Source organism: Nerophis ophidion, linkage group LG06 (assembly GCF_033978795.1).
Source record: "Nerophis ophidion isolate RoL-2023_Sa linkage group LG06, RoL_Noph_v1.0, whole genome shotgun sequence".
Classification (NCBI taxonomy): Eukaryota; Metazoa; Chordata; class Actinopteri; order Syngnathiformes; family Syngnathidae; genus Nerophis; species Nerophis ophidion.
This window is the reverse complement of record NC_084616.1, coordinates 47,895,284-47,920,369: the sequence shown is the minus strand read 5'-3', so window position 1 is coordinate 47,920,369 and position 25,086 is coordinate 47,895,284. Positions and strand designations below refer to the sequence as shown.

Sequence of the window (25,086 nt, the reverse complement as noted above, 5' to 3'; positions counted from 1 at the left end):
TTTTTGTTTTGGCTAAATTGATAGTTTTTACTAACTGGTTCAGTTTATCATTTTATGTTAGTCCAGTATTGTTTTCATTTAGTGACGGTTGTCTGTCTATCTGTGTTGGCCCTGCGATGAGATGGCGACTTGTCCAGGGTGTATGCCGCCTTCTTCTCTAGTGCAGCTGAGATGGCCTCCAGCACCCCTGCGACTGGGTGGATGGATAACAAGATATTGATTTTTTTGTCAGTCTTGTATAGTGATTGTGTATCTAATTAACCATGGTCTCAAAATTGTCTCCCGACAAAAATCTTCAGGAATTAATTCTGTTTTAACATTGTCTAGTTACGAAGGAGCAAATACATCATGTCTGATAGCTTGTTTCACATTTATTAATGAAAACTTGGCAAAAAGTAGGTTAGATTCACAGAGTAAGTTACCGTGGTAACAGACTTACCGAATTTTCAAGGCTATGAGGCGCACTTAAAATATTTGTTTTTTCTCAAAACTTGACAGTGCCCCTTATAACCCAGTGTGCCGAATGTACAGAATAATTCTGTTTTTTCTTACCTACCTCCAAACAATTTTATTTGGTACATGGTGTAATGATTAGTGTGGCCAGTAGATGGCAGTCAAATCATTTGTTTATTTATATAGCCCTAAATCACAAGTGTCTCAAAGGGCAAACATAAGAGATAAGTGTAGACCGCACTATGATGGCAGTATGACTCAAGTAAACAACACCAACATTTTATATGTTCCATCGAAAATATAGAACATTACACACAGAGCTCAAAAATCCATCAAAATGTTTTAATACGACTTTGGTAAGCTATGAGGCCACACCGCTTGATGGATTGTCGGCTCATTAAACATACAAGCTTATTATGGTTTGTGTATAAGGTAAGACTTATTATCTGCCGTTTTGTTTCGTAATATTATGCAAAAGCAATTTTTCTTGCCTTCTGGGACCTGCTGTTCTGTATTTGGGATCTGCATAAATCCTGAAAAATTGTGCGCTTCCACTTTTGTAGTCCGTTGGGACACCGTAGTCGATAAGCTTCTTCTTTTTCTGTATCTTCTTCTTATGTGTCATTCATCCATCGCTGTTGCCATTTCTAATTTACAGTAGTGTAAAATTCATATTTATATCTGTCAGTAAAATCGCCATGAAGCCATAAAACATACCGGTGTAGTGAGTTTACATTATTCCCCCAAGGAACTTTAGTTATTTGAGTTCTGGTCGGACGTTTTTTCACGGTACACATTTCCGGCCTTGTTGTTTCTGGATGAGGAGATGCTGCTTTGTTATTGATTTTAGTAAAGTCTGAATGTCATTAAAACAGTTAGTTCCATCTTTTGACACTTCTTCCACTCCCGTCCTTGCACGCTACACCGCTACAACAAAGATGACGGGGAGAAGACGCTGTAGAAGGTGAGCCACGTAAAAAAGAACGCCCACAAAAAAGCGCATCCTGAAGCAAATATCAGAAAGCGTCTTGAAGATGATCCGTGAAACATAATCAATGTAACATTCAATCAATCAATGTCAATCAGTCAATTAATCATGATTGATTGATCCATGCAACATTTTGACCAAAGATCCACCATTACATGTTATGTAGACCACTAGGAAATGTCTTCAATTTAGAAAATATATATGTATATATATATACTGTATTTGACTCCTTTTTTGCGCCCTATAATCCGGTGTGCCTAATATATGAAAAAATATCAAAACTAGACCATACATTGACGGTGCGCCTCATAATCTGGTGCACCCTATGGTCTAGAAAACACGGGTATACCTCTTTTTTTTCAGCAGACAGAGTTCGCAGTCAACAGTAAACACTGTGATGTACCCATAATGCTTTGTATGTGAATAATGTGGTCTGGTGAGCTTATGAAGAATCAATATTTTGGGAAATGTCAACAACAAAAAACAGAATAGGCAATGAAAAAATATTTGTATTAGAATTTCAATAAGGGCTTCAATCGGTAAAAACAAAAAAGAAGATGTTAGTTGTTGTTGTACCCATAATGCTTTGCATTTCAACCATGTGGTTCAAATATTTAACGACAAAACAACAAAATAGGAAATATATTCTTTTTTCATTAAGTGCCCCAATAGGTAAAACTACAAAAAAGAAGGTATTAGTTTTGCACAGTGTTGTTATATTACCAGTATAACACAACATGGGTGCAAACAGTTTAGGCGCTCATTCAGCTTTAGCAACTTTTTATAAGTCCACTATCGATTCACCACTAATGTTTATGTAATTTAAAGTCTAAATGTGAGCAAGTCAGCAACATGACAGCAATAAACAAAGAGGAGCTTTTAGCTGTGATGACGACATGTTCAAAGGGCGCAAGTGCGGTGTGTTTTTGAAGTGTGCTGATATGTATTGTTACTGAAGACCCAAAAGCAGCCATGGCGGACACCGAGGAATTGGGGAAGCCTGCTCGGTCTGCTGAAAGGCAAGGGGTGAGTGTCACACATAATTCCAAATGTTACTGCAACGAATGCTGTACAATAATTTGTTAATGTTCCTTTGTAGCGATTAACAGCAGTCTTAGCTCTGGCAACACTTATATCTGCCTTTGGGTCGTCCTTCCAGTATGGATATAACGTGGCTGTCATCAACTCTCCAGCACCAGTAAGTGTCACACACACTTACGCACGCACACAAACACACACACACACGCATTCTTGTATGTGTTACTTTTTTGAGACCTCTGAAAAATGCCTACCTCTTTGGGACCACCCTAATTTTAATAGATTTCACCACCAGGGGTGCAAATGAGATCTCTTTTCTTTGATTTTTATAATGTGCTTTAAGGCCTACTGAAACCCACTACTACCCACCTGATAGTTTATATATCAATGATGAAATATTAACATTGCAACACATGCCAATACGGCCTTTTTAGTTTACTAAATTGCAATTTTAAATTTCCCGGGATTTTCGTCTTGAAAACGTCATGTAATGATGACGTGTACGCAAGACGTCACAGGTTTTTAGGAAGTATGAGAGCTACGCACAGACACAACTAAAAGTCGTCTGCTTTAACGGCATAATTACACAGAATTTTGGAGAAGTGTGTTGCTGAATCTTTTGCAATATGTTCAATTAATAATGGAGAAGTCAAAGTAGCAAGATGGAGTTGGGAAGTTTTAGCCTTTAGCCACACAAACACACGGTGATTCCTTGTTTAAAATTCCTCAAGGTGAAACTTTACTATGGATCAGAGCGCGGTCAAGCGAACATGAAACACGACGGAATGTCAACCAGCAGGTTTCGGTGAGAAAACTGTGGTTAAAAAGTCGCTCCTTACCGGAGAAAAGCTGAGCTCGCTGCTGCCGTCGACTCCCCTGAGACACTGCGGCGTCAAGACACCCGTGGACACACCCCTCCGACTATCAGGTACTATTTAACTCACTACAACACTAGCAACACAATAGAAAGATAAGGGTTTTCCCAGAATTATCTTACTAAATGTGTCTAAAAACATCGGAATCCGTCCCAATGCAAACGCGTTTTTTTTCTTTTTTTTTTCTAGTCCGTCGCTATCAATATCCTCAAACACGAATCTTTCATCCTCACTCAAACTAATGGAGAAATTGTTGTTTTCTCGATCCGAATGGCACTTTTTGTTGGAGGCTCCCATTAAAATCAATGTAAATATGTGAGGAGCCCCCACACTTGCGACGTCATCGTCTGCGACTTCCGGTAGAGGCAGGGCTTTTCTCTTAACACCGAAAGTTGCGAACTTTATCGTGGATGTTCTCTACTAAATCCTTTCAGCAAAAATATGGCAATATCGCCAAATAATCAAGTATGACACATAGAATGGACCTGCTATCCCCGTTTAAATAAGAAAATCTCATTTCTGTAGGCCTTTTAGGCTGATGACAAACGAGTCACGGACCACAGATGGCCCCTTGTGCCGCACTTTGGTCAACCCAGCTGTGTAAGCTAACTTTTAATGGCCACTATAGTCTTAGTAGCGTAGTGTATGTGTTCATCCAATTGTCACATATGGGACGCGGGTTGTCTTAAGTCAGCACCAGAAGATGTAAAATCAGCAGTTCACCTGGCGGTTTTTTGGGGGGATGAATAGGGAAGTCCTTCTTTAGCTTGTTTTATCATATATTGCTGCCTTTGAACCTGTCAATGTTTACTTTTGTATGCACATTAAAATAAACAAACAATCCTGACTTTGGAGCAATGTTCACAGACTCTAATTTGTAACTCTTTATTAGATGCAATGGTTTTCCATATTGGGACAATAATTTCCATCCTAACTTGTACACCGGTTCTCATGGAAGGTATTTTTCCTTGTTGATGTCTCAAGAAGGGTAAAAATACAAGAACACACACATTCTTGTATCTGTTACCTTTTGTAGACCCCTGAAAAAACGCCTACCTCTTTAGGACCATCCTAATTTTAATAGATTTCACCACCAGGGGTTCATAAGAGATCTGTATTTTTTGTATTTTGTCATGTGCTTAAGGCCGATGACAAACGAGTCACGGACCATAGATGGCCACTGTGCCACACTTTGGTCAACCCAGCTGTGTAAGCTAACTGTTAATGGCCACTATAGTCTTAGTGCCGTAGTGTGTTCATCATATGGTGACATACGGGACACGGGTTGTCTTCTGTCAGCACCGCATGTTGTAAAGTCAACAAAAAAATCCTGACTTTGGAGCAATGTTCACGGACTCTAGTTTTTGACTGTTTATTAGATGCAATGGTTTTTCGTATTGGGACCATCATTTCGGTCCTAACTTGTTCACCGGTCCTCATATGGAATGTACTTTTCCTTACTGATGTCTCAAGAAGGGTAGAAATACAAGAGCACACACACACACACACACACACACACACATACACGCTTTTTGCACTCATGCAGTTTATGTTATTGTTATTCCTGTGCTCTACAGTTCATGCAGAACTTTTACAATGTCACCTTCTTGGAGCGTTACGGAGCACCCATGGAGGAGAATCTGCTGACTCTGCTGTGGTCGCTATCTGTGTCAATGTATCCGCTCGGAGGCTTCTTCGGTTCTCTCCTGGTGGCTCCACTGGCCAACAAGCTGGGGAGGTACAGTAATAATGCACATTACAACCACCATGTAGAAAGGATCACCATTTTACTAACATTCTGACAGAAAGGGCACCCTTCTCTTCAACAACGTCTTCTCCATCGTCCCTGCTATAATGATGGGAGTCAGCCAGCTTGCAAAGTCTTATGAGATCATCATAGTAGCGAGAGTCATAGTGGGAGTCTGTGCAGGTCTGACCAATTCAAAGAATCATTCGTTCATATCCTTCATACACTGCATTCGTAAAGTATTCACAGTGCTTCCTTTTTTCCTTTTTGTGTTATGTCATGGCCTTATTCAAAATGGAATTAAAAACATTTTTCCTCAAAATTCTACAGACAATACCCCATAATGACAATGTGAAAAGGGTTTAATTAAACATTTTGCACATTTTTAAAAAATAGAGACAAAAAAATCCCATGTATTCACAGGATTTGCTCAATACTTTGTTGATGCACTTTTCGCAGCAATTACAGCCTCAAGTATTTTTGAATATGATACCACAAGCTTGGCACAACTATTTATAGGCAAATTTGCCCTATACTCTTTGTAGCAAGGTCCATCAGAGTGGATGAGAAGCGTTGTTTTTTATCCAGGATGTTTCTGTATATAGCTGCATTCATATTTCCCTCTATCCTGAATAGTCTACAAGTTCCTGCCGCTGAAAAACATCCCCACTGCATGATGCTGCCACCACCATGCTTCACTGTACAGGTGGTATTGGCCTGGTGATGAGCGGTGCCTGGTTTCCTCCAAAAAGACGCCTGGCATTCACGCCAAAGAGTTCAATCTTTGTCTCATCAGACCAGATAATTTTGTTTCTCATGAGTCTATTAGGTGCATTTTGTCAAACTTTTTACTCAATCGATCAAGCAAAGATTTCCCTTAATCACAAATGTCTCAAAGGGCTGCACAAACCACAACAACATCCTTGGATCTGATCCCACATCTGGGCAAGAAATGGCTTCCATCTGGCCACTCTACCATAACAGCCTGTTTGCTGGATTTCTGCAGAGATAGTTGTCCTTCTAGGGGGTCGGCAACCCGCGGCTCCGGAGCCGCATGCGGCTCTTTGATCACTCTGATGTGGCCCAGTTTCTAAATTGCCGACCCCAACGATTATTCCAGGAGGTTTCCGGATGTTAGTGCCTCTCAGAAATCACCCGGGGATAACATTCTACAACTTTCGCCTGGACTTCAAAATAGAGGGTGTGCAGTGATGGTAATGCCTTTAACCTCATTTACAACATGTTGTCGACCTTTTACTAATATGCGCCACACTGTGAACCCACACCAAACAAGAATGACAAACACAGACACGCATCTCAGACACGTGGCCCGCACCTTAATACGAAAATTTAATGATAGTGGGGCCGGCGAGTTTTACATGAGTGCTGCTTGACAGCATCACACTTGCCAACCCTCCCGAATGTTCAGAGAGACTACCGAATGTCAGATCAACTACTCTCGCGAATGTATGCACAATTTCCCTCGATCAACACTAATAAGGGCATCCTATGAAGGCGCTGCCTTTGGCGCCTTCTACAACACGTTTAATCAGCTTGACAGCTCAGTTACATGTTGTGTGAGGCTTCTGCAAACGCAAACCATTGCAAGGCATACTTGTTTAACAGCCATACAGGTCACACAGAGGGTGCCCGTTTAAACAACTTTAACACTGTTACTAATATACGCCACACTGTGAACCCACACCAAACAAGAATGACAAACACATGCTTGCGGGGGTGTATAATGTAGCCCAGAGGAGTAGGGATGCATGGGATTCTGGGCATTTGTTCCTTTGTGTTCATGTTGTGTTACAGTGCCGATATTCTCCCGAAATGTGTTTGTCATTCTTGTTTGGTGTGGGTTCACAGTGTGGAGCACATTAGTAACAGTGTTAAAGTTGTTTAAACGGGCACTCTCTGTGTGACCTGTATGGCTGTTAAACAAGTATGCCTTGCAATGGTTTGCGTTTGCAGAAGCCTCATACAACATGTAACTGAGCTGTCAAGCTGATTAAATGTGTTGTAGAAGGCGCCAAAGGCAGCACCTTCATAGGATGCCCCTATTAATGTTGATGAAGGGAAATTCTGCATACATTCACGAGAGTAGTTGATCTGACATTCGGTAGTCTCTCGAAACATTCGGGAGGGTTGGCAAGTGTGATACTGTCAAGCGGCACTCATGTAAGACTCGCGGGCCCCACTATCATCAAATGTTCATATTAAGGTGCAGGCCCCGTGTCTGAGACCCCTGGTTTATACATACCACAAAGTAAAAAAAAAAACTCTGTATACAGTGTTATTTCATTTTAAATTTCAAAAGAGTTTTGTGGCTCCCATTGTTTTCTTTATCTTGTGAAACGGGTCAAAATGGCTCTTTGAGTGGTAAAGGTTGCCGCCCCCTGTTCTAGAAAGTTCTCCTCTCTCCACAGAGGAATGCTGGACCTCTGACAGAATGACCATCATGTTCTTGGTCACCACCCAGACTAGACTAAGATGAATGCAGCAATGTACATTCCGGATGAAAACCAAGACTTCCCATCCAACCTGATGGAGAATGTGAGGTGCTGCAAAGAGAAATACATTTGCAAAATTTGAAAAAAAAAACTTTTCACATTGTCATTATGGGGTGTTGTGTGTCGAATTTTGTGGACAAATATGATTTTATACAATTTTAGAATAAGGCTATAACACAACAAAATGTAGAAAAAGTGAAGCGCTGCGAATACTTTCCTGATGTTGTTTATGGGCCTTTCCTTCAGGTCTTTCATCCAATGTGGTGCCCATGTATCTGGGCGAACTCTCACCCAAAAACCTGAGAGGAGCAATTGGCATCGTACCGCAGCTCTTCATCACCATTGGCATCCTCAGTGCCCAAGTGTTGGGCATCAGAAACATACTCGGCAACAGCACAGGTAGACACAAATATACATAAGTGATACTATTTTGTTCAATGTGATCCCTTTTTTAAGCACTCTCCATCAAGTTGGTAAATTGATCCTAACAAATTATTCAGTATAGGCACTAGTTTTCTACAAGTCAAAATGAATGTAAAACTAAATAACGGTGTTACAAAAAATATCTTTTAAAATAATACATAATGTCGGATATAGAGAACATACAAACCCCGTTTCCATATGAGTTGGGAAATTGTGTTCGATGTAAATATAAACGGAATACAATGATTTGCAAATCCTTTTCAACCCATATTCAGTTGAATGTGCTACAAAGACAACATATTTAATGTTCACACTCATAAAGTTTATTTTTTTTTTGCAAATAATAATTAACTTAGAATTTCATGGCTGCAACATGTGCCAAAGTAGTTGGGAATGGGCATGTTCACCACTTTGTTACATAACCTTTCCCCTAACAACATTCAATAAACGTTTGGACTAAGGAAACTAAATGTTGAAGCTTTGAAAGTGGAATTCTTTCTAATTTTTGTTTTATGTAGAGCTTCAGTCGTTCAACAGTCCGGGATCTACGCTGTCGTATTTTACGCTTCATAATGCGCCACACATTTTCGATGGGAGACATGTCTGGACTGCAGGCAGGCCAGGAAAGTACCCACACTCTTTTACTACGAAATCACGCTGTTGTAACGGCTTGGCATTGTCTTGCTGAAATAAGCAGGGGCGTCCATGATAACGTTGCTTGGATGACAACATATGTTGCTCCAAAACCTGTATGGACCATTCAGCATTAATGGTGCCTTCACAGATGTGTAAGTTACCCATGCCTTGGCCACTAATACACCCCCATACCATCATAGATGCTGGCTTTTGAACTTTGGGCCTATAACAATCCAGATGGTTATTTTCCTCTTTGTTCCGGAGGACACCACGTCCACAGTTTCCAAATATAATTTGAAATGTGGACTCATCAGACCACAGAACACTTTTCCACTTTTCATCAGTCCATCTTAAATGAAGTCGGGCCCAGTGAAGCCAGCGGCGTTCCTGTGTGTTGTTGATAAATGGGTTTTGCTTTGCATAGCAGAGTTTTAACTTGCACTTACAGATGTAGCAACCAACAGTAGTTACTGACAGTGGTTTTATGAAGTGTTCCTGATCCCATGTGGTGATATCCATTACACACTGATAGAGTACCGCCTGAGGGATCAAAGGTCCGTAATATAATCGCTTACGTGCAGTGATTTCTCAGATTCTCTGAACCTTTTGATGATTTTACGGACCGTAGATGGTAAAATCCCTAAATTCCTTGCAATAGCTCGTTGAGAAATGTTGTTCTAAAACTGTTCGATAATTTGCTTACAGATTGGTGACCCTCTCCCCATCCTTGTTTGTGACTTACTTAGCATTTCATGGAAGCTGTTTTCATACCCAATCATCAATCAATCAATCAATCAACGATTATTTATATAGCCCTAAATCACTAGTGTCTCAAAGGGCTGCACAAACCACAACACAAACCACAACGACATCCTCTGTAGAGCCCACATAAGGGCAAAGAAAACTCACACCCAGTCGGACTCACACCCAGTGGGACGTCGGTGACAATGATGACTATGAGAAACCTTGGAGAGGACCGCATATGTGGGCAAGCCCTCCCCCCCCACCCCCCTCTAGGGGAACGGAAAGCAATGGATTTCGAGCGGGTCTAACATGATGCTGTGAAAGTTCACTCCATAGTGGATCCAACACAATCGTGAGAGTCCAGTCCAAAGTGGATCCAACACAGCAGAGAGAGTCCCGTCCACAGTGGAGCCAGCAGGAAACCACCCAAGCGGAGGCGGATCAGCAGCGCAGAGATGTCCCAGCCGATACACAGACGAGCGGTCCATCCTGGGTCCCGGCTCTGGACGAGCGGTCCATCTTGGGTCCCAGCTCTGGACGAGCGGTCCATCCTGGGTCCCGACTCTGGACAGCCAGCACCTCATCCATAGCCACCGGACCGGACCCCCTCCAGTGGGACATAGCAGAAAAAAAAAAGAAACGGCAGATCAACTGGTCTAAAAAGGGAGTCTATTTAAAGGCTAGAGTATACAAATGAGTTTTAAGGTGAGATTTCAATGCTTCTACTGAGGTAGCATCTCGAACTGTTACCGGGAGGGCATTCCAGAGTACTGGAGCCCGAATGGAAAACACTCTATAGCCCGCAGACTTTTTTTGGGCTCTGGGAATCACTAATAAGCTGTAGTCCTTTGAACGCAGATTTCTTGCCGGGACATATGGTACAATACAATCGGCAAAATAGGCTGGAGCTAAACCGTGTAGTATTTTATACGTAAGTAGTAAAACCTTAAAGTCACATCTTAAGTGCACAGGAAGCCAGTGCAGGTGAGCCAGTACAGGCGTAATATGATCAAACTTTTTTGTTCTTTTCAAAAGTCTAGCAGCCGCATTTTGTACCAACTGTAATCTTTTAATGCTAGACATGGGGAGACCCGAAAATAATACGTTACAGTAATCGAGGCGAAACGTAACAAACACATGGATAATGATCTCAGCGTCTTTAGTGGACAAAATGGAGCGAATTTTAGCGATATTACGGAGATGAAAGGAGGCCGTTTTAGTAACGCTTTTAATGTGTGACTCAAAGGAGAGAGTTGGGTGGAAGATAATACCCAGATTCTTTACCGAGTCGCCTTGTTTAATTGTTTGGTTGTCAAATGTTAAAGTTGTATTATTAAATAGAGGTCGGTGTCTAGCAGGACCGATAATCCGCATTTCCGTTTTTTCCACCTGTTCCCAGTCAGCCTGCACACCTGTGGGATGTTCCAGATAAGTGTTTAATGAGTATTTCTCAACTTTATCAGTATTTATTGTCACTTTTCCCAAATTCTTTTTCATGTGTTGCTGGCATCAAATTCTAAAGTTAATGATTATTTGCAAAAAAAATAATGTTTATCCGTTTGAACATCAAATATTTTGTCTTTGTGGCATATTCAAATTAATATGGGTTGAAAATGATTTGCAAATCATAGTATTGCGTTTATATTTACATCTAACACAATTTCCCAACTCATATGGAAACGGGGTTTGTACAAACCCTTTATTCATTGAATCAAAAATACTGAAATTCCACGACATAGTGAATTTGCAAACAGCTAAAATTATACACTAAGCAAACTACAATCTGCTACACAAGAATATTCAACAATTCTTCTCAACAAAAGAGGAGAAATATAACCTTAGAGAAAAATCCAATTTAAAACATTTGTACGCACGTACAACACTTAAGACCTTCAGTATATCTGTGGAATGAAATTATGGAATGGATTAAGCAAAGACATCAAACAATGTACCAAAATTAATCCACTTCAAGAAACTCTTCAAACTTAAAGTGTTTACAAAGTACAAAGAAGAAGAACCATGATAAACATTCTGAATTTATCTCACCTATCCATTAATTTTCCAGATAATCTCACTCATCTCACCATATGAAATATAACTTACTTCACTAATTATTATTTATTTATTTTAATTTTTATTACTTATGGAGTATATTGTGAATAAACTGAGAACAGAAAGTGAACAAAAGTATTAGCAACTGCTATGTAAAGGAAAAGGGGTAGGATTGAATAAACTACGCTTCTTCCTACTCCTTTTTAAACATGTTGAATAGAGAAACTGGAAATTGTGATGTATCATGTTGTATGCTTGCATGTTCCAAATTCATTATAATTAGTGGACTCTCCACCTTGAGTTTTAATAATCATACAATCATTATTTACTTAAATATGATTATAAATATATTATGTTTCATTTTACTTCAAAGTCATAATACAATATTATTATTATATCCATCCATCCATCCATTTTCTACCACTTGTCCGTTGTCTTTAAAAATAGTGACTCTTTCTAACTTTATTCAAGGTTCCTTGAACGCACCACAATTATATGCTATGAGATATGAAAATGAAACTTGAAAATAACTTTGTCCGATGCTGCCACAAATAGATATACATAAGTGTGGGCTTTGATGGCGTTACGACGTCTATTTTGAGTCAAAAATTTAGGTGCTCTATGCTGCGTTCGCAACTACCATAAGGAACCATTTTATTGACCGTCGCCCGCACAATGTATTTTATGACATTTATGACGTCCTGTTTTATAACTGACAGTTTTAAATGAAATAAAAACATCTTCAAAACTTTACAAAAGTCCAGACCATGATCATGTGGGCCCCGTAGTGCTTGCGACATAGAGTGATTATGCCGTCATGTTTTCCAATGTAGCAAAAGATCCACAAAGACAATCAGTTCATTTTACTTTTGCATGTTCTGCATTTCTATGCAAATTGCATCACCATCTACTGTACATTACAGAAATTCTAATGGTTTGTGTCCAGTTTGTTTTTGCGGACATTTCGGGCTTGTGCTAGATTTCCAAACGTAATTGAGAAGGTTTCCTAAATTTTAATAAAATTTAATACATTTAAAATGAGTTTGCAAACAATAAGTAGAATTGCAATCCCAATCTGCATCGAAGGAAGTATATATCATGCAATTCCATTCAATAAATTTGATACCGCAAACCAATGCAGTACTTTTATGAAGTACTATGATGACAATGTTAAGTATTTACCTCAGAGAGTATCTCTTGTGAGCTGCTTCTCCCTCAAACGCATCATCATCAGCTTCTCCATATTTTCATGGATAAATGTCCGCTGTTGATGAATAATTATAATGCCTTTAGCTGCTGTTATTGACTCATTCTGCTTCAATATAATGCAGGTTGAAGCATCATATGTTGCATTCTTTCTTCAATTCTATGAATATTATCCACTCCTTCACACTCACTTTCTTGGAAAACAAAGTTAAGTCCATCTCTAGCTGAAATTTAGTGCTAGCAAGTAAGACAACAAGCTATCCATACACTTAGGTAATACGGAATCCACACTATTTGGGTCCCAAATCAAACTTAAGAAAGTCACCTATTAAAGTGGGTGACATTGTTATCACTAGGAAAGATGAGGTCACCTACTTAGGTTCCATTCTAGAGGCTAATCTTTCTATGATAAAATGGCAACCAAGGTAATCAAAAATGTCAACCAACAAACAAGATTTCTATACAGAATCTCCTTTCTGGTCAACAAAAGCACCAGAAAGATTCTAGCGGGAACTCTCATTCAACCCTTTTTCGATTACGCTTGCACCTCCTGGTACCCCAGCACCTCCAAAAACTTAAATCTAGACTCCAAACATCCCAGAACAAGCTAGTCAGGTTACATCTAGAACCCCACCCCAGATCACACCTCACTCCTACCCACTTCTCCAAAGTGGGCTGTCTCAGGGTGGAGGACAGAGTAAAACAATTTGCACTGAGCCTAGTCTATAAAATCCATTACACCTCCCTGATACAGAAGTACATATCAAACTACTTCCACAACGTAAATGACCGCCAGGGGGTGCTCCACAAACCATGTTAAACCGAGATTCCGATCTAACAAAGGTCTTAACTCATTCTCCTTCTAAGCCACATCAATGTGGAATGCACTCCCAACAGGTGTAAAAGAAGTGCATCTTTACCCTCCTTCAAAACCGCACTAAAAGAAAACCTCCAGGCAACTACAACTCTAGACTAACACCCTTCCCCCACCACATCCCACCTCCCCGGATTGTAAATAATCAAATGTAAATAACCCAATGTATATACTTGTTCTTATGCATTGTGAGCTCACTATGTTCACTGCTTGCTGTACATATCCTTTGAAGTCAGTCCTACACTGTGTCAATGTCTATTTCTCAGACTACATGATTGTTGATGACTGAAGTGCTGATATCAACCAAACCTAACCACCCCACCCCAACCACCTCCATATTCCACCCCCCGGATTGTAAATAATGTAAATACTTCAATATATATATACTAAGGGTGTGGGAAAAAATAGATTCGAATACGAATCGAATCAAATACGTTGAACAATTCAGAATCGATTCTCACTATTAAAAAATCGATTTATTTATTTATTTTATTTCTTTTTTTTTAAAAATTTTTTAGCAATCCAACTAACCACTACACAGCAATACCATACCAATGCTATCCAATTCCAAAACCAAACCTGACCCAGCAACACTCAGAACTGCAATAAACAGAGCAATTGAGAAGACACAAACAAGACACAGAACAAACCAAAAGTAGTGAAACAAAAATGAATATCATCAACAACAGTATCAATATTAGTTATATTTTCAGCATAGCAGTGATTAAAAATCCCTCATTGACATTATCATTAGACATTTATAAAAATAAAAAAAAGAACAATAGTGTCACAGTGGCTTACACTTGCATCGCATCTCATAAGCTTGACAACACTGTGTACAATGTTTTCAAAAAGATAAAATAAGTCATATTTTTGGTTTGTTTAATAGTTAAAACAAATTTACATTATTGCAATCAGTTGATAAATCATTGTACTTTACAATTATAAAGGCTGTTTTTAAAAAAATCTACTACTCTGCTTGCATGTCAGCAGACTGGGGTAGATCATGCTGAAATCCTACGTATTGAATGAATACAGAATCATTTTGAATCGGAAAAATATTATTTTGAATCGAGAATCGAATCGAATCGAAAAAATCGATATATTATCGAATCGTGACCCCAGGAATCGATACTGAATCGAATCGTGGGACACCCAAAGATCCACAGCCCTAGTATATATATACTCTGATGATTAACTTATGTGATTACTGTATTATGCTGATAGTATATATTTATACCATGAATTGATTAATGTGGACCCCTACTTAAACAAGTTGAAAAACGTATTCGGGTGTTACCATTTAGTGGTCAATTGTACGGGATATGTACTGTACTGTGCAATTTTCTAATAAAAGTCTCAATCAATCAATCAAATACCAAATGTTTCGGGGCAGATCGTACAGGGTTTGCTACACCTGCTAATGGCGGGGATGCTTGTAACTCAGATATTTGTAACATAAGCGTTACAATTAGCTCTTATCTCAAAACACTCCTAATGTTGAGATACCACTATATTTTCAACCTAGACAGATAATTAAATGTGCTATGTAATTGAATGTTTTAATTATGGGAAATGGTGGAAAGTGAGTCAAGACGGCTCTTAATCTTGGTGCCGTGTGTGTTCAGGCTGGACGCTCATGCTGGGTCTCACTGGTATTCCTGCCCTGATTGAGATCCTGCTGCTGCCCTTCTTTCCAGAGAGCCCCAGGTACACACTCATCCAAAGGGGCGACAAAACAACGGCAAAGAAAGGTGATTTACAAAAGTCAAGTTCGTGCGAGATTACACTCGCCTTAGGCTCCGCCTGCTTTTAGCGCTACAGCGCCTGCGCGGTTGGGCCGACGTGGCGGAGGAGCTGTCAGAGATGCGTTTAGAGGACCAGTCGGAGAAGGCGGAGGGTCGCTTGTCCTTGCTTTCCTTGCTGTCCAAGCGTTCTCTTCGCTAGCAGCTGGTCTCCATCGTCGTAATGAACATGGGTCAGCAGCTGTCAGGGGTCAACGCGGTGAGGCCCGCACCAATGTTACACTGCTACTCATTATTGAGTCTGTTGTTCCCACTTCTGTAGATCTACTACTACGCAGACAGCATATACGCCAATGCGGGGGTGGCCCAAAATTACATCCAATACGTCACAGTTGGAACCGGTGCTGTTAACGTCATCATGACCATCGCAGCTGTAGGTACCCTCATAGGTTGAGTGGCTTACAGTAGGAAGGGGATTCATTTTACCTGACACTTGAAATGTTACCAATTGGGGGGATGGTGCACTATCCACCTTAGCAGCTCAACAACATTAGAGTGTTTTGTGGTAATTCCAACTTTGACCACAGCCTCAGTTGCTATGTAGAGTGGTGCTTTCCATCATTTTCAGCAGACGGCATTGCAAAATGATTAACCCCCCCACCTTCCTACCAAGCAAGATCCACTCAAAAATGGGGCCATATGAATCCATTCCCTTCCGTAACAAAGACATTCATTTGGATTTTGCTACTCAAGGTGTTCATCGTGGAGGCCTTAGGGAGACGTATCCTCCTCCTCTGTGGATTTGGGATCTGCTGTGGCTCCTGTCTGATGCTCACCATTGCCCTCCACTTCCAGGTATGACGGCAGTGGAAAGCTCCCACAGTGTGTCACTCTACTGCCCTCTCGTGGCCAGTCTTAGACTCTCCTATGGTTTGTGTTACAGAAGCACTTTTAGAACTGCTAAGTGAAAATTCAAATATCCCAATTGGGTTAATTTAGACAAAAAAGGGCCTGATTGTTTTTGGAGGCCCGTCCTTCCCTATTACATTTTTTTTTAAACTTTGTTATGTACAGTGGGGCAAAAAAGTATTTAGTCAGTTGAGTTTATACCAAAATGGATACATGGATGATACAGCAGAGGATTGGGAGAATGTCATGTGGTCAGATGAAACCAAAATAGAACTTTTTGGTATAAACTCAACTCGTCGTGTTTGGAGGAAGAAGAATACTGAGTTGCATCCCAAGAACACCAAACCTACTGTGAAGCATGGGGGTGGAAACATCAGGCTTTGGGGCTGTTTTTCTGCTAAGGGGACAGGACGATTGATCCGTGTTAAGGAAAGAATGAATGGGGCCATGTATCATGAGATTTTGAGCCAAAACCTCCTTCCATCAGTGAGAGCTTTGAATGGTTGACCTAATACTTATTTTCCACCATAATTTACAAATACATTCTTTTAAATTCCTACAATGTGAATTCCTGGATTTTTTTTCACATTCTGTCTTTCACAGTTGAAGTGTACCTATGAAGAAAATTACTGACCTCTGTCATCATTTTAAGTGGGAGAACCTGCACAATCGGTGGCTGACTAAATACTTTTTTGCCCCACTGTATGTTCGACTTTTTTTTTTTAAATCAACATTATTTTAATTTGGTGTATATTCTGTTCTAAAACAAGTTAATGTAAAATAAATTGTTGAGTGCAAAATAACAAATTTAACAGCATTAAAACATAAAAATATAATCCTTCATAAATCAACTCCAATTGGAATTCAAACCCAGTTCCCTTGCTTCACTAATCAAGGACTAATGTTGTGTGCCACAGGAAGCAGTGTGTAGCCAAGTGGAGAAATGTGTCATTATATTCCTGTCAGTGATGGAGCAGGAAGGGGATAGAAATACGTTTGCGATAAAATTTCATTTGAAGTACACCAGAAGTTCTTTACCCTTTTGACCTCAGGGACACACTTTTCCACCACAGAGGTCTCTGAGCCCAATCAAATATCAATACTAAACTAATAATCTTACTCTGGGTTTTTGTCAAATTCAATAATTATCCATCCGTCTGTCTTCTTCCGCTTATCCGAGGTTGGGTCGTGGGGGCAGCAGCCTAAGCAGGGGAGCTTAGACTTACCTTCGTCCAGCTCCTCCTGAGGGATCTCGAGGCGTTCCCAGGGAAGCTGGGACACATGTTCTCCTCAACCAGTCCTGGGACACATAGTCTCCTCAACCAGTCCTGGGTCTTCCCCGTGGCCTCCTACTGGCCGGACATGCCCTAAACACCTCCCTGTAGGCATCCTGACTAGATGACTCATCTAGCTTCTCTTGATGGTCCGCATTAACGCTCCGTTGTAATACACTTTTCCACCACTTGTGGCAGTAATGACAATCTCAAACAAACCGAGGAAGTCTGCAGCCCAAGTCATACAGAAAATTCTTAAGCACAAAAATGATGACTAAAGTTTTCATTTGCACTTGAATTTAACTGACAGTTTAGTTAAACACTTTTGTATGTTATTATTTAGTTAAAATTTATTTCGGCACTGCGTAATTGTATTTGCATTTATTTTTTATCAGTGCTTTTGCAGTAGGTTTGATTATTTATTCTTGTCATCAGACTGACCTAAAGCTTATTCATAATCTTTGTGATCAACAGAGTCTTTCATATCAGTTGACAAGGTTGTAAACTGTAACTAAGTTAGAAAAATAATTATTAAATATGATTAAAATCAAGAGTAAAGTTAAAGTACCAATGATTGTCACACACACACTAGGTGTGGCGAAATTATTCTCTGCACTTGACCCATCACCCTTGATCACCCTCCGGGAGGTGAAAGGAGCAGTGGGCAGTAGCGGTGGCCGCGCCCGGGAATCATTTTTGGTGATCTAACTCGCAATTCCAACCCTTGATGCTGAGTGCCAAGCAGGGAGATAATGGGTCCCATTTTTAAAGTCTTTGGTATGACTCGACTGGGGTTTGAACTCACAACCTACCGATCTCAAGATTACTAATTCAGTGTTAATATTTGAGTGGGGCCACAGGCCCCTCTGTCGTAGAAAATTTGGGCCCCGGTGTCAAAAAGGTGAAGAACCCATGTCTTAATATATCAGTAGGGTCAAAAACACTGTAGAAGATGGTACATATGGAGTCAGTGACACCATTTAAGATGCTGTTTACATTAGGAGAAGGCATTACCTCATTGTTGGTGTGTGTTTACAGGAGAGTGTGACATGGATGTCTTATGTCAGCATCGCGTCCGTCGTCATCTACATCATGGGACATGCCATTGGACCCAGTGAGTTTGTAGATAGTCACATAATTCAATTTGACGTCATGCGTCTTAACCATTCTTCCACAGGTTCAATCCCGTACGTGGTGACCACCGAGATGTTCCGCCAGTCAGCCAGACCCGCTGCCTTCATGGTGGCAGGTTCTATCCACTGGCTCTCCAACTTCACTGTTGGCCTGCTCTTCCCCTTCATGGAGGTCAGTTTCAACACACCTCACATCGTTGGGGCTCCTCTACTTTCCTTCCTCTCGAGTTGAGTCTCAATCTACATTATCTATTCATTATTGATACTGTACACTACAGTCAAATACATACGGTCAGTCTGATTGTTTGTGTTAAAAGATCAGGCTAAAGATAATTTTAAAGGGGAACTTTATCACCAGAGCTATGTAAGCGTCAATATATACCTTGATGGTGCAGAAAAAAGACCATATATTTTTTTAACCGATTTCCGAACTTTAAATGGGTGAATTTTGGCGAATTAAACGCCTTTCTGTTTATCGCTCTTTTTGCGATGACGTCAGAACGTGACGTCTCCGAGGAAGTACAGCCGCCATTTTAATTTTCAACACATTGCAAACATTGGGTCTCAGCTCTGTTATTTTCCGTTTTTTCGACTATTTTTTGGAACTTTGGAGACATCATGCCTCGTCGGTGTGTTGTCGGAGGGTGTAACAACACTAACAGGGAGGGATTCACGTTGCACCACTGGCCCGAAGATGCGAACATGTCTGCCGCCAGACCCCCATTGAATGTGCCAAAGTGTCTCCACATTTTCCTGGCGATGACAGACATGGCACAGAGATGTATGGATAACCTGCAGATGCATTTGCAATGATAAAGTCAACGAAATCACAAAGGTGAGTTTTGTTGATGTTGACTGCCAGCTAATCGATGCTAACATGCTACGCTAATTGATGCTAAACATGCTATTTACCGGCGGTGCTAAAGCAGACATGGCACAGAGATGTATGGATAACCTGCAGATGCATTTGCAACTATATTACGTTTCCTTCCACCCACATTTAATGCGAAAAAAACACTTACCAATCGAAGGATTTAAGGTGCTCCAGTGTCACGAGATGCGAAAGTCCTGATCGTTTGGTCCGCACATTTTACCTGCGATGCTAACGCAGCTATTCGGCCATGCTATGGCTATGAATAGCGTCAATAGCTATTCGCTCAATAGCTTCAGTTTCTTCTTCAATACTTTCATACTCCAACCATCCGTTTCAATACATGCGTAATCTGTTGAATCGCTTAAGCCGCTGAAATCCGAGTCTGAATCCGAGCTAATGTCGCTATATCTTGCTGTGCTTTTCGCCATTGTTTGTTTACATTGGCAGCCCTGTATGACGTCACAGGGCAATGGATAGTCGCATCGCAAATAGCGAAAATCAAGCACTTTAAAGCTTTTTTTAGAGATATTCCGGGACTGGTAAAATTTAGGAAAAAAATTCAAAAAATACAACAAGTGACTGGGAACTGATTTTTATTGTTTTTAACCCTTTTGAAATTGTGATAATGTTCCCCTTTAAAGTGAAAAACAATGCAAATGGTGACTAGAATGTTTAGTAACTTATATAAATATTACAATTATACTATGATAACATAACTATTATTGTGATTAACATTATTATATCATATTAATATTAATACATATGCTAATATTCGTGTTACTATTAGTTTAACGCTATGTTTTTATTTCTAAAACAGGTTTTGTCAGGTTCAAACACTGATGACATCTATTAAAAAAGACAAGAAGCAAGGAATTAAACAGAGAAAAAAATCAATTTGGCTTAACTGAAAGGTCTTAAGTGGGACTTTAAGAAATGTGTTAGTTCAGGAAGTCCACAAAGTGGGATAAAGAACAACTGATTAGATTTTGATGCTAATGCCGATTCTTTCTACTAAAGTTTACGTTATGATCCTTAACTTCTGTGCATGTATGCTAACAGCCTGCAGAGACAAAGAGGGTTGATGACTGACAAGAGGGTTCTCTCAGTTTATTTCAGGAGTGAACCCTGTTGCAGTCTGCAGACAAACAAAGCAAACATGTAGAGACATTGCCATTGTAGGTATCTGTCGATTAATTTCCTCTGCCAGGGGGTTTGTTTTTCTGTCTGTCTGTTAGCAACATAGCTGAAAAAGTTCTAGGTATATTTTGATGAAAATGTCAGCTATGATCAGATTTTTTGGGATGAATGCTGAAGTTACAATCTTTTTATTTTATTTTTTAGAATGACTTTTTACTCTGAGCGCATTTTCTGTTATAATAGTTTACCCAAAATTCCTATGATTCTGTTATAAATCCCAGTGATACACCTTCAAAAAAATGTTCACCTTTAGTCCCATTGAGAATAAAAATCTATTTTTCAAGGGAGTCCTGCACATTCATTAACCTGTTTAGTTGCCACAGTGAACAAGGTGGGCGGAGGGTTTTTCCCAAGACACAATGGCCGTGACTAGAATGGCAGAAGCTGGAATCGAACCTGGAAACCTGAAGTTGCTGACACGGTTTGCCTTATTATCCAAGCCACGCTGTCCCATTTTATTGTTTTGTATATGAATAACAACATACAAAAATCATTTACTTGAAACAATGTTCGGGTTGTTTTGGACCCCGGGATGCAGAGATGGCAGGCAATTGCAGAAGAAGAAACCCTTTTTTTAGGGAAAATAAAGTAAAACAAGATGTGAACAAAGGGAAAACAGGTGTGTGCAGCACACAGCAGCAAAAGTAAAAGAACTGTACAAGGCTGGCATAGGAAGTATTCTGACTGGCAACTGATTGGGTTTTGTCTCCCCCAAATAGAGAGGCCTGGGGTCTTACAGCTTCATCGTTTTTTCCTGCGTTTGTCTGCAAGCGCTGATTTACATCTGGCTGGTGCTGCCCGAAACCAAGAACAAGACCTTCCTGGAGGTCTCCCAGATGTTTGCAAAGAGGAACAAGGTGGGGCTCAAGCTGGGAGAGGATGGCAACGTGAAAGACAACAAAGAGAGCCTGCAGGATGCATGGAAGGTCACATCCTTTTGAGAGGGAAAATAGAGGAAGTCTTCACTTTGGGGGGGGGGGTTGGATGTGATTCTAATTTTATTTTCAATGAACATTTGCACAATGTTTTTTTGCAGCATTATCAAAAATAATCCACGTTTTTGTCAATGCATTACTTACTTTATTCGTATATTGCTAAAGCCTACATTAAATACTGACTGATCATGTCCCCTAATATATTGCCATGCATATTTTAAGGCATTTCGTGTATATTTCAGCATCTGTACTGACTGTCTAGCTGCACCCCCCCGTACAGGCTAAGTTTGGTGGTCCCCCAGCTAAACACATTTCCCTGCGCCGTGACGTTCCTCTCACATGACATCTGGTTCCGAATGTTTGCCGTGCTGAGGGTATAGTCCCACACGTTCACATCCGTCATCTTCCCCACAAAGGCATCCGTGTTGGAAATACCCAGCAAGCTGTCCTGGTCGTTTCCCAAGACAAACACCCCGCCGGGGGTAATGGTGTAGCCGTTTTTTAAGTAGCGTCGCTCCCCCACCATGCCGTTGATCCACAGCTCCGCGCCCCCTGTGCGGGACGACCACGTGATGCAGTAGTTGGCCCAGCTTTGGGACTGGAAGTTGAACGGCAAGTTGACGAACTCGTTGCCGATCCAGAGGCCCACCTCCTTGCTGTCTCGGTCCTCGCTGATGGAGATCACCAGCTCGTTGTGGATGCTGTTGCTGGAGTAGGAGATGACCGTGTGCGCGCCCTCCCGTTCAGGCAACACGTGCATGCAGACGGTGAAGGAGTCCAGCTTCATGGGACGGCCCAGGTGGGCTTTTGCATAACTGCCAGTATTCTCCCGCTGGAAGTTGAGCACGAGAGGGAACAAAGCTTGAGGTTCTGAGGGAGACAAAGAGTCTTAAATGACGGTTGAGCATCAGTTAGGTAATGCATCCTCTTGCCCTGTGAATGACTGCTGACCCACTCTCTGCAACCCTGAACAATAATAACAATAAGTGATTAAAAAAAACATCTGCCTAAATAGAACACATTCTCCCCTCATTTTACAAATAGAACTATATTGCCACAAGTATTGGCCACCTGCCTTGACTCACATATGAACTTGAAGTGGCATCCCATTCCTAACCTAAGGGTTCACTATGATGTCGGTCCACCTTTTGCAGCTATTACAGCTTCAGCTCTTTTGGGATGGCTGTCCACAAGGTTGCGGAATGTGTTTATAGGAATTTTTGACCATTCTTCCAAAAGCGCACTGGTCAGGTCACACACTGATGTAGGTCGAGAAGGCCTGGCTCTCAGTTTCCGTTCTAATATCATCCCAAAGGTGTTCTATCGGGTTCAGGTCAGGACTCTGTGCAGGCCAGTCAAGTTCATCCACACAGATTCTGTCATATATGTCTTTATAGACCTTACTTTGTGCACTGGTGCACAGTCATGTTGGAAGAGGAAGAGGCCTGCTCCAAATTGTTCCCACAAGGTTAGGAGCATGGAATCATCCAAAATGTTCTGGTTTCCTGGAGCATTCAAAGTTCATATCTCTGGAACTAAGGGGCCAAGCCCAACTCCTTAAAAAAAAAAACAAAAAAAAACAACAACAACCCCACACCATAATTCCTCCTCCACCAAATTTCACACTTGGCACAAAGCAGTCCGAAATGTACCGTTTTCCTGGAAACCTCTAAACCCATACTCGTCCATCAGATTGCCAGATGGAAACGCGTGATTCATCACTCCTGAGAACGCGTCTCCACTGCTCTAGGGTCCTTTACACCACTGCATCTGACGCTTTGCATTGGACTTGGTGATGTATGGCTTAGATGCAGCTGCTTGGCCATGGAAACCCATTCCAAGAAGCTCTCTGCGTACTGTACGTGGGCTAATTGGACGTTCACTTGAAGTTTGGAGCTCTGTAGCAACTGACTGTGCGGAGAGTCTTAGCACTATGCATCCGCTGACCCCTCATTGTCAGTTTACGTGGCCTACCACTTGGTGGCTGAGTTGCTGTTGTTCTCAAACTCTTCCATATTCTTATAATAAAAAACACAGTTGACTTTGGAATATTTAGGAGCGAGGAAATTTCACGACTGGATTTGTTGCAGAGGTGGCATTTTACGACAGTTCCACAATGGAAATCACTGAGCTCCTAAGAGCGGGCGATTCTTTCACAAAAATTTGTGGAAACAGTGTCCATGCATAAGTGCTTGATTTTATACACCTGTGGCCGGGAGAAGTGATTAGGACACCTGATTCTCATCATTTGGATGGGTGGCTTTTCCGCTACTCGGCCTTTGTTTATGCTGTTTTGACATAATACTCAGACTTGGTTGTTGTGTTTTTGAATAAATATTTATTTGTAAATATCCTGATTTTTTTTTTTTACAAAATGTCATAGACCTGCATTGCCAGAATGTACCAACCTGACAAAGAGGTTTGTCACTATAGTGTCATAAAGGTGCATTGACAGAAGTTACCACCCTCTGAAAGAGGGGGGTCATTATACTGTCATAGATGCATTGACAGAAGATTCCACTCTGTCCAAGAGATGTGTTGATGATGTTACCACCCTGTGGTAGAAGTTCATTGACAGAGGTTGCCACTCTGTCACACGTGAGCATTAACAGAAGTTACCACCCTGTCAAAGGGGTGTGTCACTATACTGTCATAGGTGCGCATTGACGGAGGATACCACTATGTCGAAGAGATGTACTGACATGGATAACCGCTCAGTCATAGAAGTGCACTGTCAGAAGTCACTACTCTGTCGCATGTGAACATTGACAGAGGTTTCCATTCTGTCAAAAAGATGTGTTGACAGAAGTTACCACCTTTTCATAGAGGTTCATTGACAAAAGTTGCTACTCTCCTGTAGACGAGCATTCACAGACATTACCTCCCAGTCAAAGAAGCGTGTTACTATATTGCATTGACAAAAGACACCCCTCTGTCAAAGAGATGTGTTGACAGAAGTTACTACACTGTCATAGTGGTGCTTTAACAGAAGTCAACACCTTGTCAAAAAAGTGGGTCACTATGCTGTCATTGAGTTGTTTTGAAAGAAGATACCACTTTGTCACAGAGATGTGTTGACAGAGTTACCACTTTGTCGCAGAGGTAAATTGACAGAAGTCACCATCCTGTCAAAAAGGTGTTTCACTATACTGTCATCGAGGTGCACTGAAAGAAGATGCCACGCGGTCAAAGAGATATGTTGACAGAAGTTACCACCATGAAATAGAGGCGGATTGACAGAAGTTACCACACTGTCGAAGTAGTGTATCACTGCATCGCATTGACAGAAGACACCACCCTGTCAAAAAGATGTGTTGATGGCAGTTACCACCCTGCTGTAGAGGTTCATTGATAGAAGTATCTGTTCTACTGTAGACAAGCACTGACAGAAGTTACCTCCCTGTCAAAGAAGTGTCACTATACTGGATTGACAAAAAATACCACTCTGTCAAAGAGAGGAATTGACAGAA

At 40.9% G+C, this 25,086-nt stretch overlaps 2 protein-coding genes across 2 annotated transcripts in view; one reads left to right on the top strand and one right to left on the bottom strand.

Annotated features, from left to right (window-relative positions):
- Positions 1 to 2,177: 2,177 nt before the first annotated feature.
- slc2a1a (solute carrier family 2 member 1a) lies at positions 2,178 to 24,907 on the top strand. The gene is given in 12 exon segments (XM_061903975.1): positions 2,178 to 2,467; positions 2,541 to 2,639; positions 4,932 to 5,092; positions 5,160 to 5,284; positions 7,861 to 8,013; positions 15,178 to 15,303; positions 15,366 to 15,553; positions 15,617 to 15,727; positions 16,048 to 16,149; positions 18,516 to 18,591; positions 18,655 to 18,782; positions 21,401 to 24,907. Coding segments are annotated over 12 exon segments (1,545 nt in total). The 5' UTR covers positions 2,178 to 2,413; the 3' UTR covers positions 21,623 to 24,907.
- Positions 21,662 to 25,086, bottom strand: part of ca6 (carbonic anhydrase VI) — a 28,049-nt gene continuing 24,624 nt past the window's right edge. Inside the window, exon 10 of the mRNA XM_061903973.1 lies at positions 21,662 to 22,486. Coding sequence (XP_061759957.1) covers positions 21,855 to 22,486 — 632 coding nt within the window. The 3' untranslated portion in view covers positions 21,662 to 21,854. The remainder of the gene's footprint in view (positions 22,487 to 25,086) is intronic.